The sequence below is a fragment of the Lepidothrix coronata genome, unplaced genomic scaffold (assembly GCF_001604755.1).
Source record: "Lepidothrix coronata isolate B3197 unplaced genomic scaffold, Lepidothrix_coronata-1.0 Scaffold85, whole genome shotgun sequence".
In the NCBI taxonomy this organism is placed as follows: Eukaryota; Metazoa; Chordata; class Aves; order Passeriformes; family Pipridae; genus Lepidothrix; species Lepidothrix coronata.
In genome coordinates, this window is record NW_016690265.1 from 3,296,140 (window position 1) to 3,313,525 (window position 17,386).

General features: G+C 38.1%; 1 protein-coding gene across 8 annotated transcripts in view; it reads left to right on the forward strand.

The window, feature by feature from the left end:
• Positions 1 to 16,628, forward strand: part of SH3BP2 (SH3 domain binding protein 2) — a 36,712-nt gene extending 20,084 nt beyond the window's left edge. For 7 of the 8 annotated variants that reach the window (XM_017820834.1, XM_017820832.1, XM_017820833.1 and 4 more), the window contains exons 2-13: positions 4,318 to 4,457; positions 5,480 to 5,582; positions 7,239 to 7,356; positions 7,956 to 8,026; positions 8,384 to 8,472; positions 9,767 to 9,832; positions 10,378 to 10,960; positions 12,525 to 12,636; positions 12,982 to 13,037; positions 13,466 to 13,547; positions 13,798 to 13,857; positions 14,349 to 16,626. In XM_017820834.1, the coding sequence (XP_017676323.1) occupies positions 4,319 to 4,457; positions 5,480 to 5,582; positions 7,239 to 7,356; positions 7,956 to 8,026; positions 8,384 to 8,472; positions 9,767 to 9,832; positions 10,378 to 10,960; positions 12,525 to 12,636; positions 12,982 to 13,037; positions 13,466 to 13,547; positions 13,798 to 13,857; positions 14,349 to 14,486 (1,617 nt within the window). In that variant the 5' untranslated portion in view covers position 4,318 and the 3' untranslated portion in view covers positions 14,487 to 16,626. Of the gene's footprint in view, positions 1 to 4,317; positions 4,458 to 5,479; positions 5,583 to 7,238; positions 7,357 to 7,955; positions 8,027 to 8,383; positions 8,473 to 9,766; positions 9,833 to 10,377; positions 10,961 to 12,524; positions 12,637 to 12,981; positions 13,038 to 13,465; positions 13,548 to 13,797; positions 13,858 to 14,348 lie in introns of all 8 variants that reach the window. The other variant, XM_017820830.1, reaches the window with a different exon arrangement.
• Positions 16,629 to 17,386: the final 758 nt, after the last annotated feature.

The following is a 17,386-nucleotide window of genomic DNA, read 5'->3' on the forward strand; positions in this document are numbered from 1 at the left end:
ATGCTGCCTCGGTTTTGGTAAAGCATTTTGTAGAGACTTCAGTCTCCCTCTGCATGATAGGAGGAATACATTCAGCTCTATAAGTTATGGGTTATGTATATCATGTTGTATGTAAGTTATATATTCAGAAGGAAACTAGCATCTGGCTTTGTTAGGTTTTACTTTCAAAACAGAATTTATGGACTAGAGGTTATGAGATACTACAGAGTTTTAAAAGTTCTCAGACACAATTGGTATAGAGGTAGTTGTTAAAACTTCAGGTTTAAAGCAGCTTTGGAGGCTGCTTTTTATTTTTTCCAGCATGACCGAACTGGGCTCCAGGACAGACCATAAATATTATTATAACAAGTGAGAACTTTTAATACAGCTTTTGGCAGCTGTAGTTTCAGAGATGAGGGTAATGTTTTTTTTACGCCTATATACTGCAAGATGTGGAGATGATCATATCTGCCATGTGTTCTGCTGAAGTTAAGCAAGAACTGAGGACTTGTGGCTTTTCCAGATGCAATCCTTAATTGAATCAGCTTGTACTTGCTTTAATTGGGCTAAATGCCAATAACTCTTAAGGCCAAGAGGGATAAATGCTCTTCTATAATGTAATCCAGATTTTAATGTGGCAGAATTTTACTTTTACTCATGGAAGGACTTTTAGACTGTAAAATTATGCCCTATCCTCCAATCTCACTATTCTAACTGAGAGGATATGTTAAAATTGCCTCACAGATGTGAATGCATCTGGTTCCTAGGTGAGTGGGAAGAAGAATAATGTGTGTGGCTATTTACTAGAAGCTTTCAACCAAATACTGCATGGGTGATGTTGCCTTTTGTTTGTAGCAGAGGACCACTGTCAGAGACAGCTTTGTCTTAGCTCTAGTTGCACATTGTGGGCCCTTCCTGGTAACTTCCTTGTCAGCTCCATGGAAGAGACTCTACTTATGCACCAGGAGTGAAAATGTGTGCTGGGATCTTTGGTTTGTAGTGCAAGAATATAACTGCATCAGAAACAACTTGGAATATCTTTCTGTTCTCAATGATGCCAAAGTTAACAGGCTCTGCAGTGACTTCAGTGCTTGCTATTGTGCATACCTGGTAATGCAACATTGATCTGTTCTTCAGGTAATGTATTTAAAAAATTATAAGAGGAATATCAAGAACAGAAGGAACCAATTCAGTGAGCTAAAGACTGTAGATGCTAAGACCAGAAAAATCTTTAAGAGCTTCCATTTTTCCTTCCTCTCTCCCACCCCTGCAATGAAGATCCTGAAGTTATACAGTTTTGACAGCTTTCTCCCAGCAGCATGATGCAAAATAGCGTCATCTGTCCTTACAGAGTTGTTTTCTGCAGTCAAGAAAAGAAGAAAAATCTGCCTGGGACTAGATTTCAAGTACTTAAATGGATTTTAGAAGCCTAACTCAAAGATTTCAACTCCAAATATGAAAGTCCTCCCTAAGGTGTCTGCAGTGTGCCAGCAAATGAAAGTGCTTGAGGAGCTAAAGATGTGATGGGGAGTGCTATAAGCCACAATGAAATCCAGATAATAGGCTTAGCAGCTTCTAAATCTCTTGAAAAGCCTGGTGTATTAGGTGGGCTCTTTAGCTCAAGTAATGTGTACTTGGTTGCATGGAGTTCAGCCATGTCTTCTTTTATTCAATTAGCTGGATTGGAGAAGTTCTAAGTTTTGCTCTCTATTCTCAGGACTGTTTTATTGTAAGTAGTCAGAAGAAAGAAATGAATGTAGATAGAGGAAGCAGAACCTGATACTCTGCTGTCCTTTCCCCTCAGTTAAATCCTGTAGTCATCACACTGTAGAAGTGGCTTTATTTTTTTTCCCTCTGCTTGCTCCTCTGCTTCTGTGATTTATTTTATTTTTTTTTTAATTTTTTTCCTGTCTGCCTGAAATTCTGGCTTTTCAGGTGGGGAAGAAAATGTCCATCCAGGCATGCTTTAGTGAGTAGTCTGACTGGTGTACTCCTGTACAGAAGGCCAGCATGACCTAGACAAATATTTCTGTTTTCTGTATTTACCTAGGGTGTCACACACTTGTTCCCGGTGTTTGACTTTGGCTTCCTAGAAATTTCAGCTTACTGGTTGTTTTGGGTAACCTCTCTGAAACATTTAACTCTGCCTCTTCTGATAGCTTTTCAACCTAAGTACATAACACTGAAACAGTTTTACACCATACTCTATGTACTTAAGTCCTTTCTTGTTCTGGTCTTTGTAGTAAAGGCACACAGGATTTCAAGAGCCATGATGAACTTGAAACTGTTGGATGGCATTGAGACTAAAGTTAGAGTTAGTTCAAGAAAAGTGGCATCAGAGTGTATTTATCTGAATGAAAAGATTCCACTTTTACTTAATCTTTTCTCTGAACAGAACTAGAAACAGACTGAAATAATCATAAATTAAGTTTTAATGTTTGAACGTTGATGAGCACATCTTAAAAGAAGAATTTGGCCTAGGACTTGCCTTTGCATTCCTTATTTCAAGGAAATTACTCTTAGCAGTACTGCAGTGTCAGCAGCCAGCTGGGTAACACTCTCCATTTCCCTCACTTAGACTTTTCTGCAAGATGTGGAGTAACAATTTGAAGGATTTGCTGGGGTGGGGTGTTAACTTCTTCTGCTGTTCTTTGTTTTACTACTGTTCTTAGAAGCTTTAAGTATGTGAGTAGCCCCTTCTCGGACCTGTTAATACATTGCTGGTGCTAGACATTTCACTGTGGGGGAGGAAGAGGAAGGAACAACTCAGCCTGGAAAGATCTCAGTCATTTAATAAGAACACAGAGGAAGCAGCAGAAGGAAGGATACAGCTGAATACAACAAAAGTAACTTAGCTTTTGGTGAGGAGGAAAGTCATGGGGGAAAATTTGGAAACCATGATGCCTTAATGTGTCTGCTGTGAAAGCCTTTCTAGGGCCTTGGGTCCTGCCTCCTCTGGTTGTGCCTGCTTCGTAACGCTGGGGACCAAAACCTAATTTTTGTGATTAAGTTTTTTAGGCTGCCTGAAGAATTTAGTTTAGTTTAAATTCTCCTGGTAGAAATTACTAGGAACTTCTACCCTTTCCCACACACAGCAAGGGCAAGCAGTTAGATCTGAATCCTATGCTGATCCACCTAAAGATCCATTGACGTGCGTTTCTCTTTTTCCTAACACAAATTCAATGGATGTGTGCTCTGCTGTTGCACTTAATCCCTCAAAAAAACTGCAACACTTCCTCGTTCTTTTCAATATAGGAACTTCAGTTGCCATCTTAGGCTGGAGGGAAAAGTGTTTGGGCATGGCGTTGTGCTGAGGCTCTTGGATTCTGTGCTGAGCCTCACTGTTGACCTCCCTTACTGTCCTTTTTGGGTAAACGAGAAGCAAACAAGATCAGTTAGATTTCAGTCCTCCACTGAAAGCTTATCAGTTCTAAACCATCATTCCTTGATCAGAAATTAATTAACTGGAACTTCATTAGTTTGCCTTTTACCAGCAAAGGTCTCTAGCCCTACACCTGAGGATAACAGACCCTTTTATGTCCAGGTCAAAATTCCCATTCAGTCCATGCATGATTTCTTTTCTCTATTACCCAGCAGGATTTTTAGCCTAGTTCTGTCACCATTTGAAGAAAAAGAGGGCTCATAGTTATATATCAGAAAAAGCTGCTACCTAAGAAACTAATCTTTTTGGTTTAAGATGACAGCAGAAAGAGTGGTAACTGCAAAGGAGCTTGGAGCATGGCATTAATGGTTGGTATATAAATTAAATGGAAGCCTGCAGCAATCTTAGATGAACTTCATTTGGACAGGATATTGTGGCATATAATATCTGGTATGAGATTATATACTAATCTTTTCATTCAGAATAAAACATGTAAATATCAGGAGTAGTATTAGATACTTCAGTTATTAAACTTGGGCTTGAGTCCCTCATTGTACAGAAAATGACATTGTATTTACATGTGTGGTGTAGCACTGGGAGAAGAAACCAATTTTCTTTCTAGTCACCTGCCTGATTAAGTCTGGCAGTGTTATCTGGAGCGTTTTTAACACAGAAATACTTAAATAACATTTACTAAACACTCTTCCATTGTTTCAACTACTGTCAATCACTCTTGAGAGCTGTACAAAAATAAATCGGGACTTTTTGCACCACAGTTTTTTATACATTATGAGGTTCCTGGAATCTTTGAACACCCGTCTGTGCTACATTCTTGAGTGCTGAACCATATTAGTTGTTTGGAAAGCTTGTTTAAGGAAACAAGCTTTGTTTCTCAGTACTCACTCTTTAAAGTAAAATAGAAGTTTTAAACTGCTTTTAACTATTCAAAATTGCAGAATGATGGCCTCGCAGGAGCAGGTCTGGCCAGTCCCAATGAAGGCAATTGGAGCACAAAACCTTCTGACAATGCCTGGAGGAGTGACCAAATCGGGGTATCTTCATAAAAAAGGAGGCACCCAGCTGCAGATCTTGAAGTGTAAGTCGAATGAGTATTAACTAAATTAGGTGTTTTAAATGCTTGCCTCTGGGGCCTCTAACACATATCATGTTAGCAGACTCTTTATTGAAGCTGTTCTTCCACTTTGTACTGGAATACAGTTTTACTTGAATATATGTATGAAAGACCCCTACTGAAAGATTTCTCCTTTAATTATTTTGGAACTGTAAATCTTAAATAACAAATGTTGTCGTTTATTTTGCTTGTTTAAATTTCTTGTCAAGTCCTTCACAAGTAAGATTTTTCAAGACAGATTCCTAGGATAAGTATCAATTTCAAATACCCTTTTCTAAAAGAAATTAGTACTCAGCTTTTTTTTCCAGTTGGTTAATCTGTACTGGAAAAATATCCCAACTCCTGTTGCTGTTGTGAAATGGAAATTTTCTCACTGCCAACATTGGGCTGTACTTAAAACCAGTAATTTCTTTTGAAATCAGAGTCTGTTTACATGGAGAAAACTTCAGGTTTTGGCTTTATTTGTGTGCTATTCCTATGCTATTCCTGTTTATATTGAAGCTATACATATATAGTTAAGGACAAAGATTACCGCCTTTGATATAGGAAGGAGTCTTGGCCCCTTTCAAAAAAAGAAAATAGAACATCATTTTATTGGCAGCATTATGTACTTAAGGTGAAAGAAGAGATACCATCATGGTTTTGGGATGGATGTAAATAAGTGTTTGTAGCCTGTAGCTACCTTCCCCCTGTTGTTTATCCTGCTAGTAAAGGAGCACAGGTGGAGGTCAGACCTGCAGTCTCTGAGGCTGCTTTTGAAGTTTTCAGATCAGCTGCCTCTCAAATGAGGGAATCAAATGCTCCTGAAACTCTGTGAATAGACAGCTTTACCATGTGATTGATCATCAGCAAGCTGTCCCTTAACTAGTTTGTGCTCATTTATAATGATTAATAAGGTTACTAAAATCTTAAGCAATAATTCTACCCAAGTTCTAGTTATTGTACTGCCCTTGGATTCATGTTTTGTTCACTTTTTATCTCTTCAGGGCCATTGAGATTTGTGATCATCCACGAGGGATGTATCTACTATTTTAAAAGCAGCACATCTGCATCTCCCCAGGGTGCCTTTTCTTTGAAAGGTTACAACAGGTGAGTGCCAAAAACTTGTTTAACACCCAAACTCCTTGTAGTTAATGCAAGAGACTATGGGCTTAATTTCCAACTAAGTTAAACACAGTTAAACATCTGTTCTTTGGGTTAAGCATTGATCTTGGATTCCAAGAGAAGTATTCCGTTCAAATTGTGTATATGACATTTCCAGTGCTTGGCAAGTGGGTAGCCTTCATGTTCTGTAATTTGACCAGTAAAGCTGTATGAATTGCAATGGGCTTACTCTTGTTATTGACTTAATGCTTGTGCAGATAGATGTGGATTCTTTCAGACAAATGATCTTTGTTCTGTAGGGATTTCGATGATCATCATAAAACTAGAAAGGAATCAGAAAGGAAAATTTATGGAGTTACTGATTCAGCAACTCTAGTGTCAAAACTGAACTACAGAGTGATAAATAAGAGAATGCACATGCAGGATGTCTTACTCGTTTTGCTACACTTTTTAAATCTTAATATTTGCTTTGCAAGTTGAAGATAAAAATATATGGCTTTCAGGTTAGCCAGTCCTGTCAGAGTCTGAGTGCAGCAGACCTACAAGGCCCACTAATGGAAGTCCAATCCAACCTTAGGAAATTGTTAAGAAAGGTTTAATGAGAGAGGGAATGCAGAGAAATATCAGTGCAATTTTCTTGGTTTCGTATATGTTATTATTGTACTGTATAATGTTCTCGGACTTCTGGAATAAGGAATTATCTTTTCTTAGATTATGACAGCTTTTCTAACTGAGCACAACAGTGGCATATTTTAGGGGAATGCACTTGTAAACGTTGTAGCTAATTAAAAACTCAAGATTAATTTGTAGAAGAAACCCATGGTGTAACGTGGTTGTGACACTAACTCCTGTAATCCACATTAATATGAAAAACACCACGGAATTTGTAAATGCTAGAGACTGTGTTATTGCTTTTTATGTATCTGCATTCTAGCAACCTTGCGGAGATCTTGGTTGGAATAGGGACCAGGCCTCAGTATTATGCACAGAGGGAAACATTATTGAAAAAGAATTTGAAATGAAAGAATTATTCAACTGGGTAGTTGCATGAAGGGGTTTTTATTTTTTTTTCCCAGAGGAATCTCAAATGAGGAAATTCTGTATACACACAAAAAAAGAAAGAAGTTGAGTTATGCTTGTTTTAAAATAGTAAAAAAAGTGCAAGAAAGTGTTTATGAGGGAAAAGTGACAAAATTAAGTTAACTTTTAATATTAGTTTTCCTAATTTTCCTTTTTTTCATGGGAAGCGTATGTTTTGATTTGTCCTCTGAAATAGTGCCTTTCTGAAAGAAGGACCACAAGCACCCTAAATACTTCTTACTGTGTGTGACACTTGTGAATTAATGCAGTTCACTAAAACTCTTGAACACGTCAAAGCATCCGTTCCTAATTCTGGCTGGCGGTTGAATGAGTGCTCTTCCTCCTGTCAGAGCTCTTGCATTGTCCTTTCTACCACTCAAATGGAGAAGTACTACCAATGCACATATGGGGATTTCTGTGGTGTTTTCCTGGGCTTGGGGGTTATTTTTCATCAGGCAAAACTGGCCAGTATAACTGCTTTCTGTCAGAGCTTTCTGACTCGCTCAGCAGCATTAACTTTATAGATTAAGGCGTTTCTGTATCGGTCGTTGTGTTTCTCAGGGTTATGCGGGCAGCTGAGGAGACAACATCAAGTAATGTGTTTCCTTTCAAGTTAGTTCACATAAGCAAGAAGCACCGGACGTGGTTTTTTTCAGCTTCTTCTGAAGATGAAAGAAAGGTAACTTTCTTCTTCTTTTACAACATAATTTTCCTTGAAGTGGAAAGCAAATCTTGGACTTCCCTAAAATCTAAATGAACTGGAAATGCAGCTGTCGCTGAAATTTGTATACCTAGTTCTTTGGGCTCCTCTGAAAATCATGTCTGAAGTTTTAACTACTAAGTTGGTGTTAGTTCAACTTGTAATTTAGGGAATGGCTGTAAGTGTCATACTAGATAGCATATGTTTCTCCATATTCCATAAATATTTCATATTTATTTTTAGCCAAGGAACAAATATTTATATGTTTAAACCTTTGATAAAGTGTGAAAACTGTTCAGTGAAATCTCTTGCCCATAAACATACTACAAATCGGTACCTGGTTTTGGAAATAACAGCTTGAAAGTTGAAAACTGAAAATTTAATATTTCAGTATGTTCTTACAGCATTTTAGGCAGTCAAAACATTTGACTGAGTCCTTTCAATATAAAGTCATGGATATATACTATTTCAGTGTGTGTTCCCTGCACAGTTGCTCTGTTCTTACAGAGGACAGATACATCTGTGTTTAATGATTTAAAGATGGTTGTGTTGAATGTTGTATTTTTATTTTTGTTTAGAATTGGATGCTGTCCTTGAGGAGAGAAATTGATCACTACCATGAGAAGAAAGAAACAATAACAGAATTCAGGTATAAGCCCTTAATCTTTATTAGGTTTTTATCACTTTTGCACTAGCTCTTGACAGTGGTGGTTTAGGCTTTTCGCACCTACAAGTAACTTGCTGTTGAATAAGAACAGGTGCAGTAAGACCCAAGAAGGAAAGCCCTTCCTAATTCATACTTTAAAGAACACCAAGACAAAAATAAATCTTTTTACTAAGAGAACTTTAAATGTCAGCTTTGTGTAATACAATCTTTTTAAAAGACAGCAGCAACATATAAGACTGTTAATTGGGAAATAGGAACAGATGGCTTCTGCTTTTCCAACATTCTTTTCCAGTGCTAGAGCCCTGCTAAACAGAAGATACTCTGTCTTTTTTTTTGCAGTGACTCTGGTTCTGATGCAGACAGTTTCTATGGCTCAGTAGAACGTCCCATTGATATCAAGTATTCTCATCATTCAGCAGATAATGAAGGTGACAAATCAGATGCTGATAAATAAGACTTCTTTTTTTGTTTATTTATGTCTTCTGGATTCTGCAGGAATTATTCCCTTAACTTAAGCAAACTGATCCATTTTGCAACTGTTTTTTTTACAAGGTGTATAGCTGTTGTAGTTTTAAATCAGAAGCAGATGTTCTGTTAGTAAAAATAAAGACATTCAGATCTTTCAAGGAGGTTAGTTAGAAGTGAGGACATGACAGAGAGCCTGTCCGGAAGGCACTCACAACATATTTCAGCAACTGACTTCTAGTCAAGAAATATATTAGTAAAATCCAATATGAGAAACCTTGCCTCAAGGTTCAACAGAAATCCTTTACTAGGCCTTTTCTCATCTTCCCTTTCAGATTTCTAAGGGCAGGGTTGATGGGAGTGAGTATTCTCATTTCCTGAAAGGAAATTCCTGACTATTTTTCTTGACTAAGACAAAAAGGCAGAACTGAGTCTTGTTAGGAAATCCGGTTCAATTGCTGCAAAGCAGAGGAAAACCAACTCATCAGCATTTCATGTAGGATCGTAGTTTAGTCCTTCTGTGTTTATGGGAGGGAAGGTTTGTATGCAAGATGAATTATGGTAAGAGGCCTAGTAGGAGTTTAAATTAGGAAAATTATCTGATAAAAATCAGTTCTTCTATTCTTACCTTTTTCTCTTTTTAGTGCATTCCTCTCATACTGTTCTTGAGACTCCTCTTATAATCAATGAGAAAGTACTGCCTAGAAGTAACATGTTTTTCTTGTCTTGATTATTCTGATTTACAGTTAGAGACAACATTGAAACCACTTAAGCCATTTGTTGTGGCACATTTTTTTTTGTTGCCAGAGCAAGGCAGAGTTAATTGTAGATCACTAGGCTTGCTTAGGCTTCCATATTGCAAAATCATAAATGTTTCTGTGTTAGGGTTAAGTTTTGGGGATTATATTTTTTCCAAGTGGTTTTGCCAATACATCCATGTAGTTGTGTGATTAGAATTTTTCTCAGGAAGGCTATAGCACTAGAAATTTTAACTTAAAAGTTGGAAAAAAATTTCATATTTAGCGTACTTCATCTCCCCCTGTTGTAAGTGATGGCTTTCTTAATTGACATTAAAATTTAAGGAAACACCTATTCTAGATGGCAGAGAGTTGGAGCAAAATTATTAATTTTTTTTTTTTACCTCTTTAAAAAAAATTCTGAAAAATATTTGTTTATTAAAGAGCCCTAAGTAGTTGATACTCTTTCTTGGTTCCAGGACTACTTATCAGAGTCTAACACACTTATTTTTATCTGTAGATTATGACCAGGAGGAAGAGGATGAGTCCTACTTGCAGCCAGATACTTGTGACATAGTGAAAGATGGTATGTGATTTCTTTGATTCCCTTTATGAAAGGCCCCCAGTGAAGGCAATATTCACATGGAATGCCAGGTTTTTATTTTGCTTTGGTCATAACTAAAACATTGCAAGTGGTAAAATAACTGAAGTAATGCACGTGTATCTAGAGAGGTATTTAGGGTCAGAAGTTTATAGTAACAGCAGTAACCATTTACAGAAAGCAGAACATGCTTGCAGGCCTCCTGCCCTGGATGACCTGCATCTGGCCATCAGTCTGGAGCAGGACTAATGCTTTTAATGTAGTCTGTTTTTTCTTTATTTTTAGCAAAGAGAAAAACCTTTGCTAAGTCATCACAAGCCATGCCTGAATAAAAATAGCAGGAGTTTACTGCCTATAACATGAAGAACTATGCTGAAAGTTAAATGCTTATCCAGCATTTTGGGTACTGTCAGACCAGATGCCAGTGAAATACCTTAAATCACATAGAAAATTAATGTGAAAAGTGTTGTTTGTTGACATACTGTATTTCCCCTCAGAGTGTCATGCTTTTGGATGTCTTCTTTCTGCAGATATGGTGCTGCCCCCAGCATACCCACCTCCACCCGTTCCTCATGTCAGAAAAGCTGCCTACACAGAAGCAAGGGCAAATTCCTATGCTGGCAAACCTACAGCACCAGCACCACCACCACCTCCGAAGAGGAGCTTACCTGATATCAAACTAGAGGATCCCGTAACCATGAGAGAGCCGCAGTGCCGAGCTGAACCTAATCTAAAGGTTCAGTCCTCAAGCCGGAGACTAAGTGAACAGTTGCCCCCTGTGCCCCCTTTGCCTGTTTTCAAGAAGCCTGTGTGTGTCAAAGAATCTCACCCATTGCCTCCAGACCCTCTGCCTCCAGCCCAAGTCCTTGCTCTTCCAGAAGGATGCGAGAAGCTAAAAAACTTAAACCTTTCACAGCGAACTCCTCCTCCACTACCAGCCAATAAACCCAAGCTGTCACAGCTCACTGAAAAACCAGTGGAGCTGAAAGTGCCAAGAGAACATGGTAAACCTGGACTGTTTGTGCCACCAGTGCTCCCAAAGCCACCTGTGCCAAGCCACCAGCCCCCTGGAATCAAGCCTAGAGCAGAGAAGTCTTCATGTCCCCAGTTACAGTAAGTATGAAAACACAATGCACTATTATGTTTTTCCATTGTGTATTAGTTAACGAGTAGACAGACATATTTCTCAGATTCATAGTGATACCTGTTTCTCTTCCCTGCACCATCCCTCTCTTCCTCAGTGTTGTGCTTTTATTGCCTGTGTTTGTTATTTGAAAATTCTGTAATGAATTTAGTTTCAGAAATAGTTCAGAAAGAAATAGTAGATAAACCAAAAAAAAAATAATTACATCAAAGTTTTGTAGTTAATTTGTTTTCAGGTGAGTCTCAAAGCCTTAATAGCATTTGACTGCAGTGAATAAGAAGCCTTTATGTCAGAACCTCAAGGAACTACAAAAACAATTTCAGGCTTCTGTGGAGATAGGAAATGTGTTCCATTTTATATTAAGATCAACTTCAGTAAGGGATGTGGAACTAGTTATGGTGGCGAATCAGATGAAAATATTTTTGTCCATTGGATCATTCAGCAGCTCTGAAGAACAAGTAATACACTCTTTAAAGACAAAATACAAGGAAGACAGTGACAGACTGGAGTGAGTCCCATGTCAGGCCACCAAGATATTTGGGCTATAGCACATAAGTGAGGAGAGGCTGAGAGAACTGGATTCATTCAACCTTTAGGAAGACCAGTGGGAGATCACTGGTACCTGCTACTACTTAGTGGGTGGGTTCGGCAAGACAGAGCAAGACCTCCTAGGTCTGCAGTGTTTTGGGATTAGAGGCAACAGGCAGAAGTCACAATTTGGGAAATTACAGGTAGGTATTAGGAAAAACTTTTTACCATGTGGATGGTGAAACACCAGAACCAGGTAGCTGTGGAATCCCCATGCTTGGAGATACTCAAAACTTGATTGGTTATAGCTTCCTGAGCTGAGTGATCTGGTTGGACCTCTTTTGTGCAGGAGCTTGGACTAAATGACCTCTAGAGGTCTCTTCCTACCTGAATTAATCTATGATTACTCAAATTATTTTGCTTTCCAGCTCTGGGGCCCATCACAAGAAAGGTGTTGGCCTGTTGAAAGTGGTCCAGAGGAGACCACTAAGTTGATTGGAGGGCTGGAGCACCTCTCCTGTGAAGACAGGCTTGGGGGAGTTGGGGTTGTTCAGCCTGGAGAAGAGGAGGCTCCAGGGAGACCTTCCAGCACCTTCCAGTACCTAAAGGGGCTACAAGAGAGCTGGAGAGGGAGGGATTTTTCACGAGGGCATGTAGTGGTAGGACAAGGGGGTAGGGCTTTAAACTGAAAGAGGGAAGGTGTAAGTTTAGATTAGATATTAGGAATTAATTTTTTTACTGTGAGGGTGGTGAGCTACTGGAACAGGTTGTCCAGAGAAGTTTTGGAGCATGGAAGTGTTCAAGGCCAAGTTGGATGGGGCTCTGAGCAACCTGGTTGAGTGGAAGGGGGGTTGGAACGAGATGATCCTTAAGTTCCCCTTCCAACCAAAACCGTTCTATGAACTGAAATTTCTGTTCTAGTTTTACTATCCCTTCAGTGTTTTGTGTAAATTTGTTCTGTTTTCCTGATGACATATCCTTCAGTTTTCGTTCTGTTTCTTCCAGGAGATCACCACCAGATGGACAGAGTTTTAGAAGCTTTTCATTTGAAAAACCAGCACTACCCTCCAAGCCAAGCCAACCTGATGATGATAACTCTGATGATGACTATGAAAAAGTAAGATTAAACAGATGATCCATTCTCAAAGAATATTTTTTTCCTTGCTCATGTATACTTTTGGCAATTGTTTTAAATACATTATTCCAGGAAAAGAATAGCTTTCTGAAAGCACAGTGCTGTGTAATTTTTTTTTAATTTCTTTTTGAGCCTCTTTGAGAATACCTTGATAAGTTCTGGATTTTAATACTGGATATAAAGGAGAAAAAAGCATAAAGTATTGATTACATCACCATTAATAATTTCAGATAGTGATGGCTGTAACTTATTTGGATAACAAGTTGCTCACATTTTTAGTTGTCATTGACTTACACGGTGATTTTATTTTCTTCCTATTTTTTACAGGTTGGGCTGCCTGCTTCAATATTTCTTAATACCTCTGAATCCTTTGAAGTTGAAAGGTAAAAATGTGACTTTTAAAATAGTTACTTGGAAGTCCTACCAAAACCTGTACTGAGCAGTAGTGCAAAGATAATTTTGATAGGTACGACTTGTGTTTAAAAACACACTACAAGTATTTAATATGGAAATCCTTTCTTAGGGAAGTTAGTTCAGTGCTCGTGTATCAATTGATAGATGAGAATGCAACGTGATTTTGGTCCATTTGGGGAAGGTTGTTCTGCCAGGAAAGTAGATGAGACCAGAAAGCCAAATCTTCTGTGCTGCACTGCTGGTTTGGATGTTAGAACAGTGACATTCTTTCAGTGATGATCTACTATGAATTATTACAACTGATATAGAGATTTGTAAAAAAGGATTTTAGGACTGTAGGCACTTGACTTATCTGAGCCATAAAATGCTAATATATGTAATTGCTTATTCTTTTTAGGATATTTAAAGCTAGTAGCCCACAAGGACAACCGCAAAATGGATTGTACTGTATTAGGAACTCATCTACTAAGCCTGGAAAGGTAACTTGCAATTGCTGAATCTACCCTTCAAAAAACTTCTTGATTGAGACATACTATATCTTATGTATGACAAAGTACTTAATAATTTAGATGGGCTCTTTTCTTAAAGCAAGAAAATCTGAGACAATTGCTATCCTGTCAGAGATTTTTTTTTTTTTTTAGGCTGAATTTTAATTGATTCCTCAATAATACATTGACTTAGAAGAGCTTGGTTGCATAGACTGAATATGTTGCATTTTTCTTCTTCAAGGTATTGGTTGTATGGGATGAACCTGCAGGAAAAGTGAGAAACTACAGAATCTTTGAAAAGGTTAGTCGCTGCACTCTGTGTGCATGTGTATATTATATATATGTGTGTGTATATAAAATGTGGGTGCATATAGGTATGTATTGGAATTACTAAGTTAAAGTCTAAACTTGTTCCCGTTCCTGAAAGTAAAAATCAGCTGATTTACAAATATCTTGTCTAGGGTGAGAGTTTGAGTACTCAGATCTGGGCTGTCTAGTTGGTGTATCATGGCTGGGCTTCGCGAACGAAGATTTAGGAGTTGGTGTATCACACAAAAAATAAACTGTAAATGTTCACATCTAAATTTCAGCTCCAGTCGAATCCTAAAGGATGGAATATTAAATTCCTGAGTTTAATATGGACTTATTTGTGTGACTGACTAGTTTGCAAGGCAGTCATATGTTTGAAAGAACTTCTTTAATTCTGATGATGGAGTTTCGGCTTTTCCTCTTTAAACAATGAGTTGGAAACATTACTGTCAATGATTACATATGCTTTCTGTTCTACAACAGGATGACAAGTTTTACCTGGATTCAGACATCATGTTTTTGAACATGGGAAGTTTGGTTGAATACTACAGCACTCATGTCTTACCTAGTCACGACAGCCTGATGCTTCGGTGTCCTTATGGTTACTCCAAACCAAGGTGACATGACAGCCCTAGCTCACTGACACCCCACTGCCCTTGAGTCGACTGTGGACTCCTGCCACTGCTGGACATCCTGCTGTTTGCACACACAAACTGAGTCTGTTCCCACCATTTATTCTCACATGAATTGTATATAAACGCCATATAAAGAACTCTTGGTAAAACCTTACAATCCAGATCCGTGGATTTGATGGTCTTTTCTTTCAAAAAGATCTGAACTGATTATGCTGGGAAAGCTGTCCAGGATACCCAGACTTTTTATAAAACTGCTGCTATCACTAATCTTCTTGGAATGTCAAAGATGGGCATGGACAAAGAAGTGGACTGAATACAACTGATCCAGAAAATGGAAGCTTGTGGACATATATCAGAATTTACTTGTGACAGGGAATACTAATACTCTGACTTGAAGGTAGTGCTCCTAAAGTCAGCACTGGTGCTCAACTGAGATATTCTTTTGTATTACTTGTATAGTTGACATGTAAATAATGAAGACTTCTGTGCAAACTATTTGATTTACTATGGGTAAAGATGATCAGGAAATCTGGCTTTTTTTTAAGCCACCTCATACATACGTGTACCTTCCGAGTACAGTGTCTGCAGTAATCACTGTCAGGTACTATCCAGCTGATACAGTTGTGGCATCTCAGTCTGAATCTGTATCCACAAACTTCTTTTTTTTCCTGTTACCTTTTCAAAGTTTACACATGCCCATTTTAATGTTGTTACCACTAGATTGCCACAACTTTAAAAACATAACAAAACCATCACGGAATAAGAATTTTCTGTTTACAAAAACAATAAACCAGGTTTTAGCCCCTAAGGAATTTTCCTTACTAATCAGATGTAGTATGAGGAGTCATACACAGGAATTGAGGCAAGAAAGTCTGCCTCCATCTTTTGCAAGAGACACAGACATACACAATATCAGTCTTTTGATCTCTGTTCCTGCTCTAATAGGGTTTATGTATATATTAAGTACTCAAAATTCAGATTTCGTTGAATATCTTAAGTTTCTAATTCCTTTTATTTTAAATTAGTATCCCTGTGATTCACTACTCTGACATGATCGACTCTAAAGAAGGCTCAGCCAAGACAGCATTTAAAAAACATTTTTGGCAAATACATATATGTATATCAGAGCAAGTTCAAGTTTCTTACAGTATTCACATACACTGTTTAGAAAGTAAATTTTTCTCTGTCTGGGAACAATGGACTTCATTGTGTCATGACAGTCATATTTACAGTATGTTCTCTTCGGGGCTCTATTCAGATTTTTTTTCCACCCATACACTCAGAAGATTTTTATATTGTACACATACATCTACAACATAACACTTTCTTTACTTGTGTAATACAAGAGTTGAAAATATGTAAATTTTTGTGTTAATGCTGGTTTGTATCTAAATGTATAGATTTCTGAAACAGATAAAAACTTTCAGTGCCAGTTCACCTCATTTTGTGTGGTCATCTTTAATTCCGTGGGTGTGCGTTTTAATGCTCTTTTTGTAGTTGTGTTAGATACTGTTAGACTCTTCTAACCATGAAGTTAAAGGAATTAGTTTTCAGTCCCCTCAAGAAGCAAATCTTCATGTAAGCAACGCTGAGAAATCTGGCATTCCGGTCATCAGACGGTGCAAGGTAATCCCCTCATCCCTCCAGAAACAGGTAGAAGGGTTCCAAACAAATCTGCAATCACTTACACACTTTTCTCCAAGCCCTCTTGCTCCTATGTACTAGTCTGTTTAATGCCAAATCAAACGAAGCTAAATTTCTGGTCTTGGTAGGGAAGAAAGTCACAGCTAGAACACATGGCTCAGTCTATCTCCTATACCTCTCACTAAGCTGCCTCTCTTCATTCCTTCACCACAAAGCAACCTTTGTGTCTTCAGCCTCCTGCAAGCTCCTTAGCTTTAAAGGAGTTTGTTGGAAAATGTAAAAGCATTTGGTGAGCAAAAACAGTTTATGAGTTTGGTACTATCCAAGTTAAAACTAATTGATACTAGTTGGGAAAAAGTCTTGCTTCCTCTGTCTGAACCTCCAGGAAAAAGTGTTACAGGGGCTATTTGGGAAGGGGGGGTGTTGCTGTTCTAGGGGAAAGAAAATTAAAGTGCTTTTGAAAATAAAACAAAGGACAATCAATCAATAGGCAGCATGTCATAAAAAGTGAATCAATATCCAGACACTTTTTCTATGACAATAAAGGTGCTTTGTGTCAGCAGTCAAGTATTCCCTGGTTCAGAAGTTCAGTTTTTACAAGAATGTGCGTGAGGAAGCAGCGAGAGCATTTGTAGCCTCCAGTGCTTCATCCTTTGGAACGTGCAAAAGGGCACTGAAGATTTTGGAAGCTTTAACCGTGATTACTTAGAATCTGGGGACATCTGCTGGTCCGCCTGTTCCACGCAGGGATCCACACAACCTGATTCCAGCTGCTGAGCATGTGCGTGGAAGTCATTAGAGAGAAATCAATCTTAAGGGACTTCAGATAGAAGCTAGAGATTAAAGCTAACTTCAGGTGGAAACTTAATGAGCCGGGTCTTTGAATCTTAAGAATCTTTTGGCTCACCTTTCACATATGTAGCAATGTTGTTTAGCAAAATTACTCATTTGAATGTCTTTTAACCTAGATGACAACCAAATTAATTCATATTTCTGTGTTAAAATTATTCTTAAAATAGACTTTGAGGTTGAATTTACCTAATGGACTTCTGAGCACCACCTAAATATATCCACTTTGTGAAGCATTAAAGAGTTGTTTTGAACATTAAATACTTCACCTAGCAGCAAGCAAATTGCATAATGTTGCAATAGTTTCTATCTCATGAAAAAGTCAACTCCTTGATCTCAAGGAGGGGTTTTTTTTCCTAGTAGTGGGAGTGCTTGAGATGCCTGTAATTACAG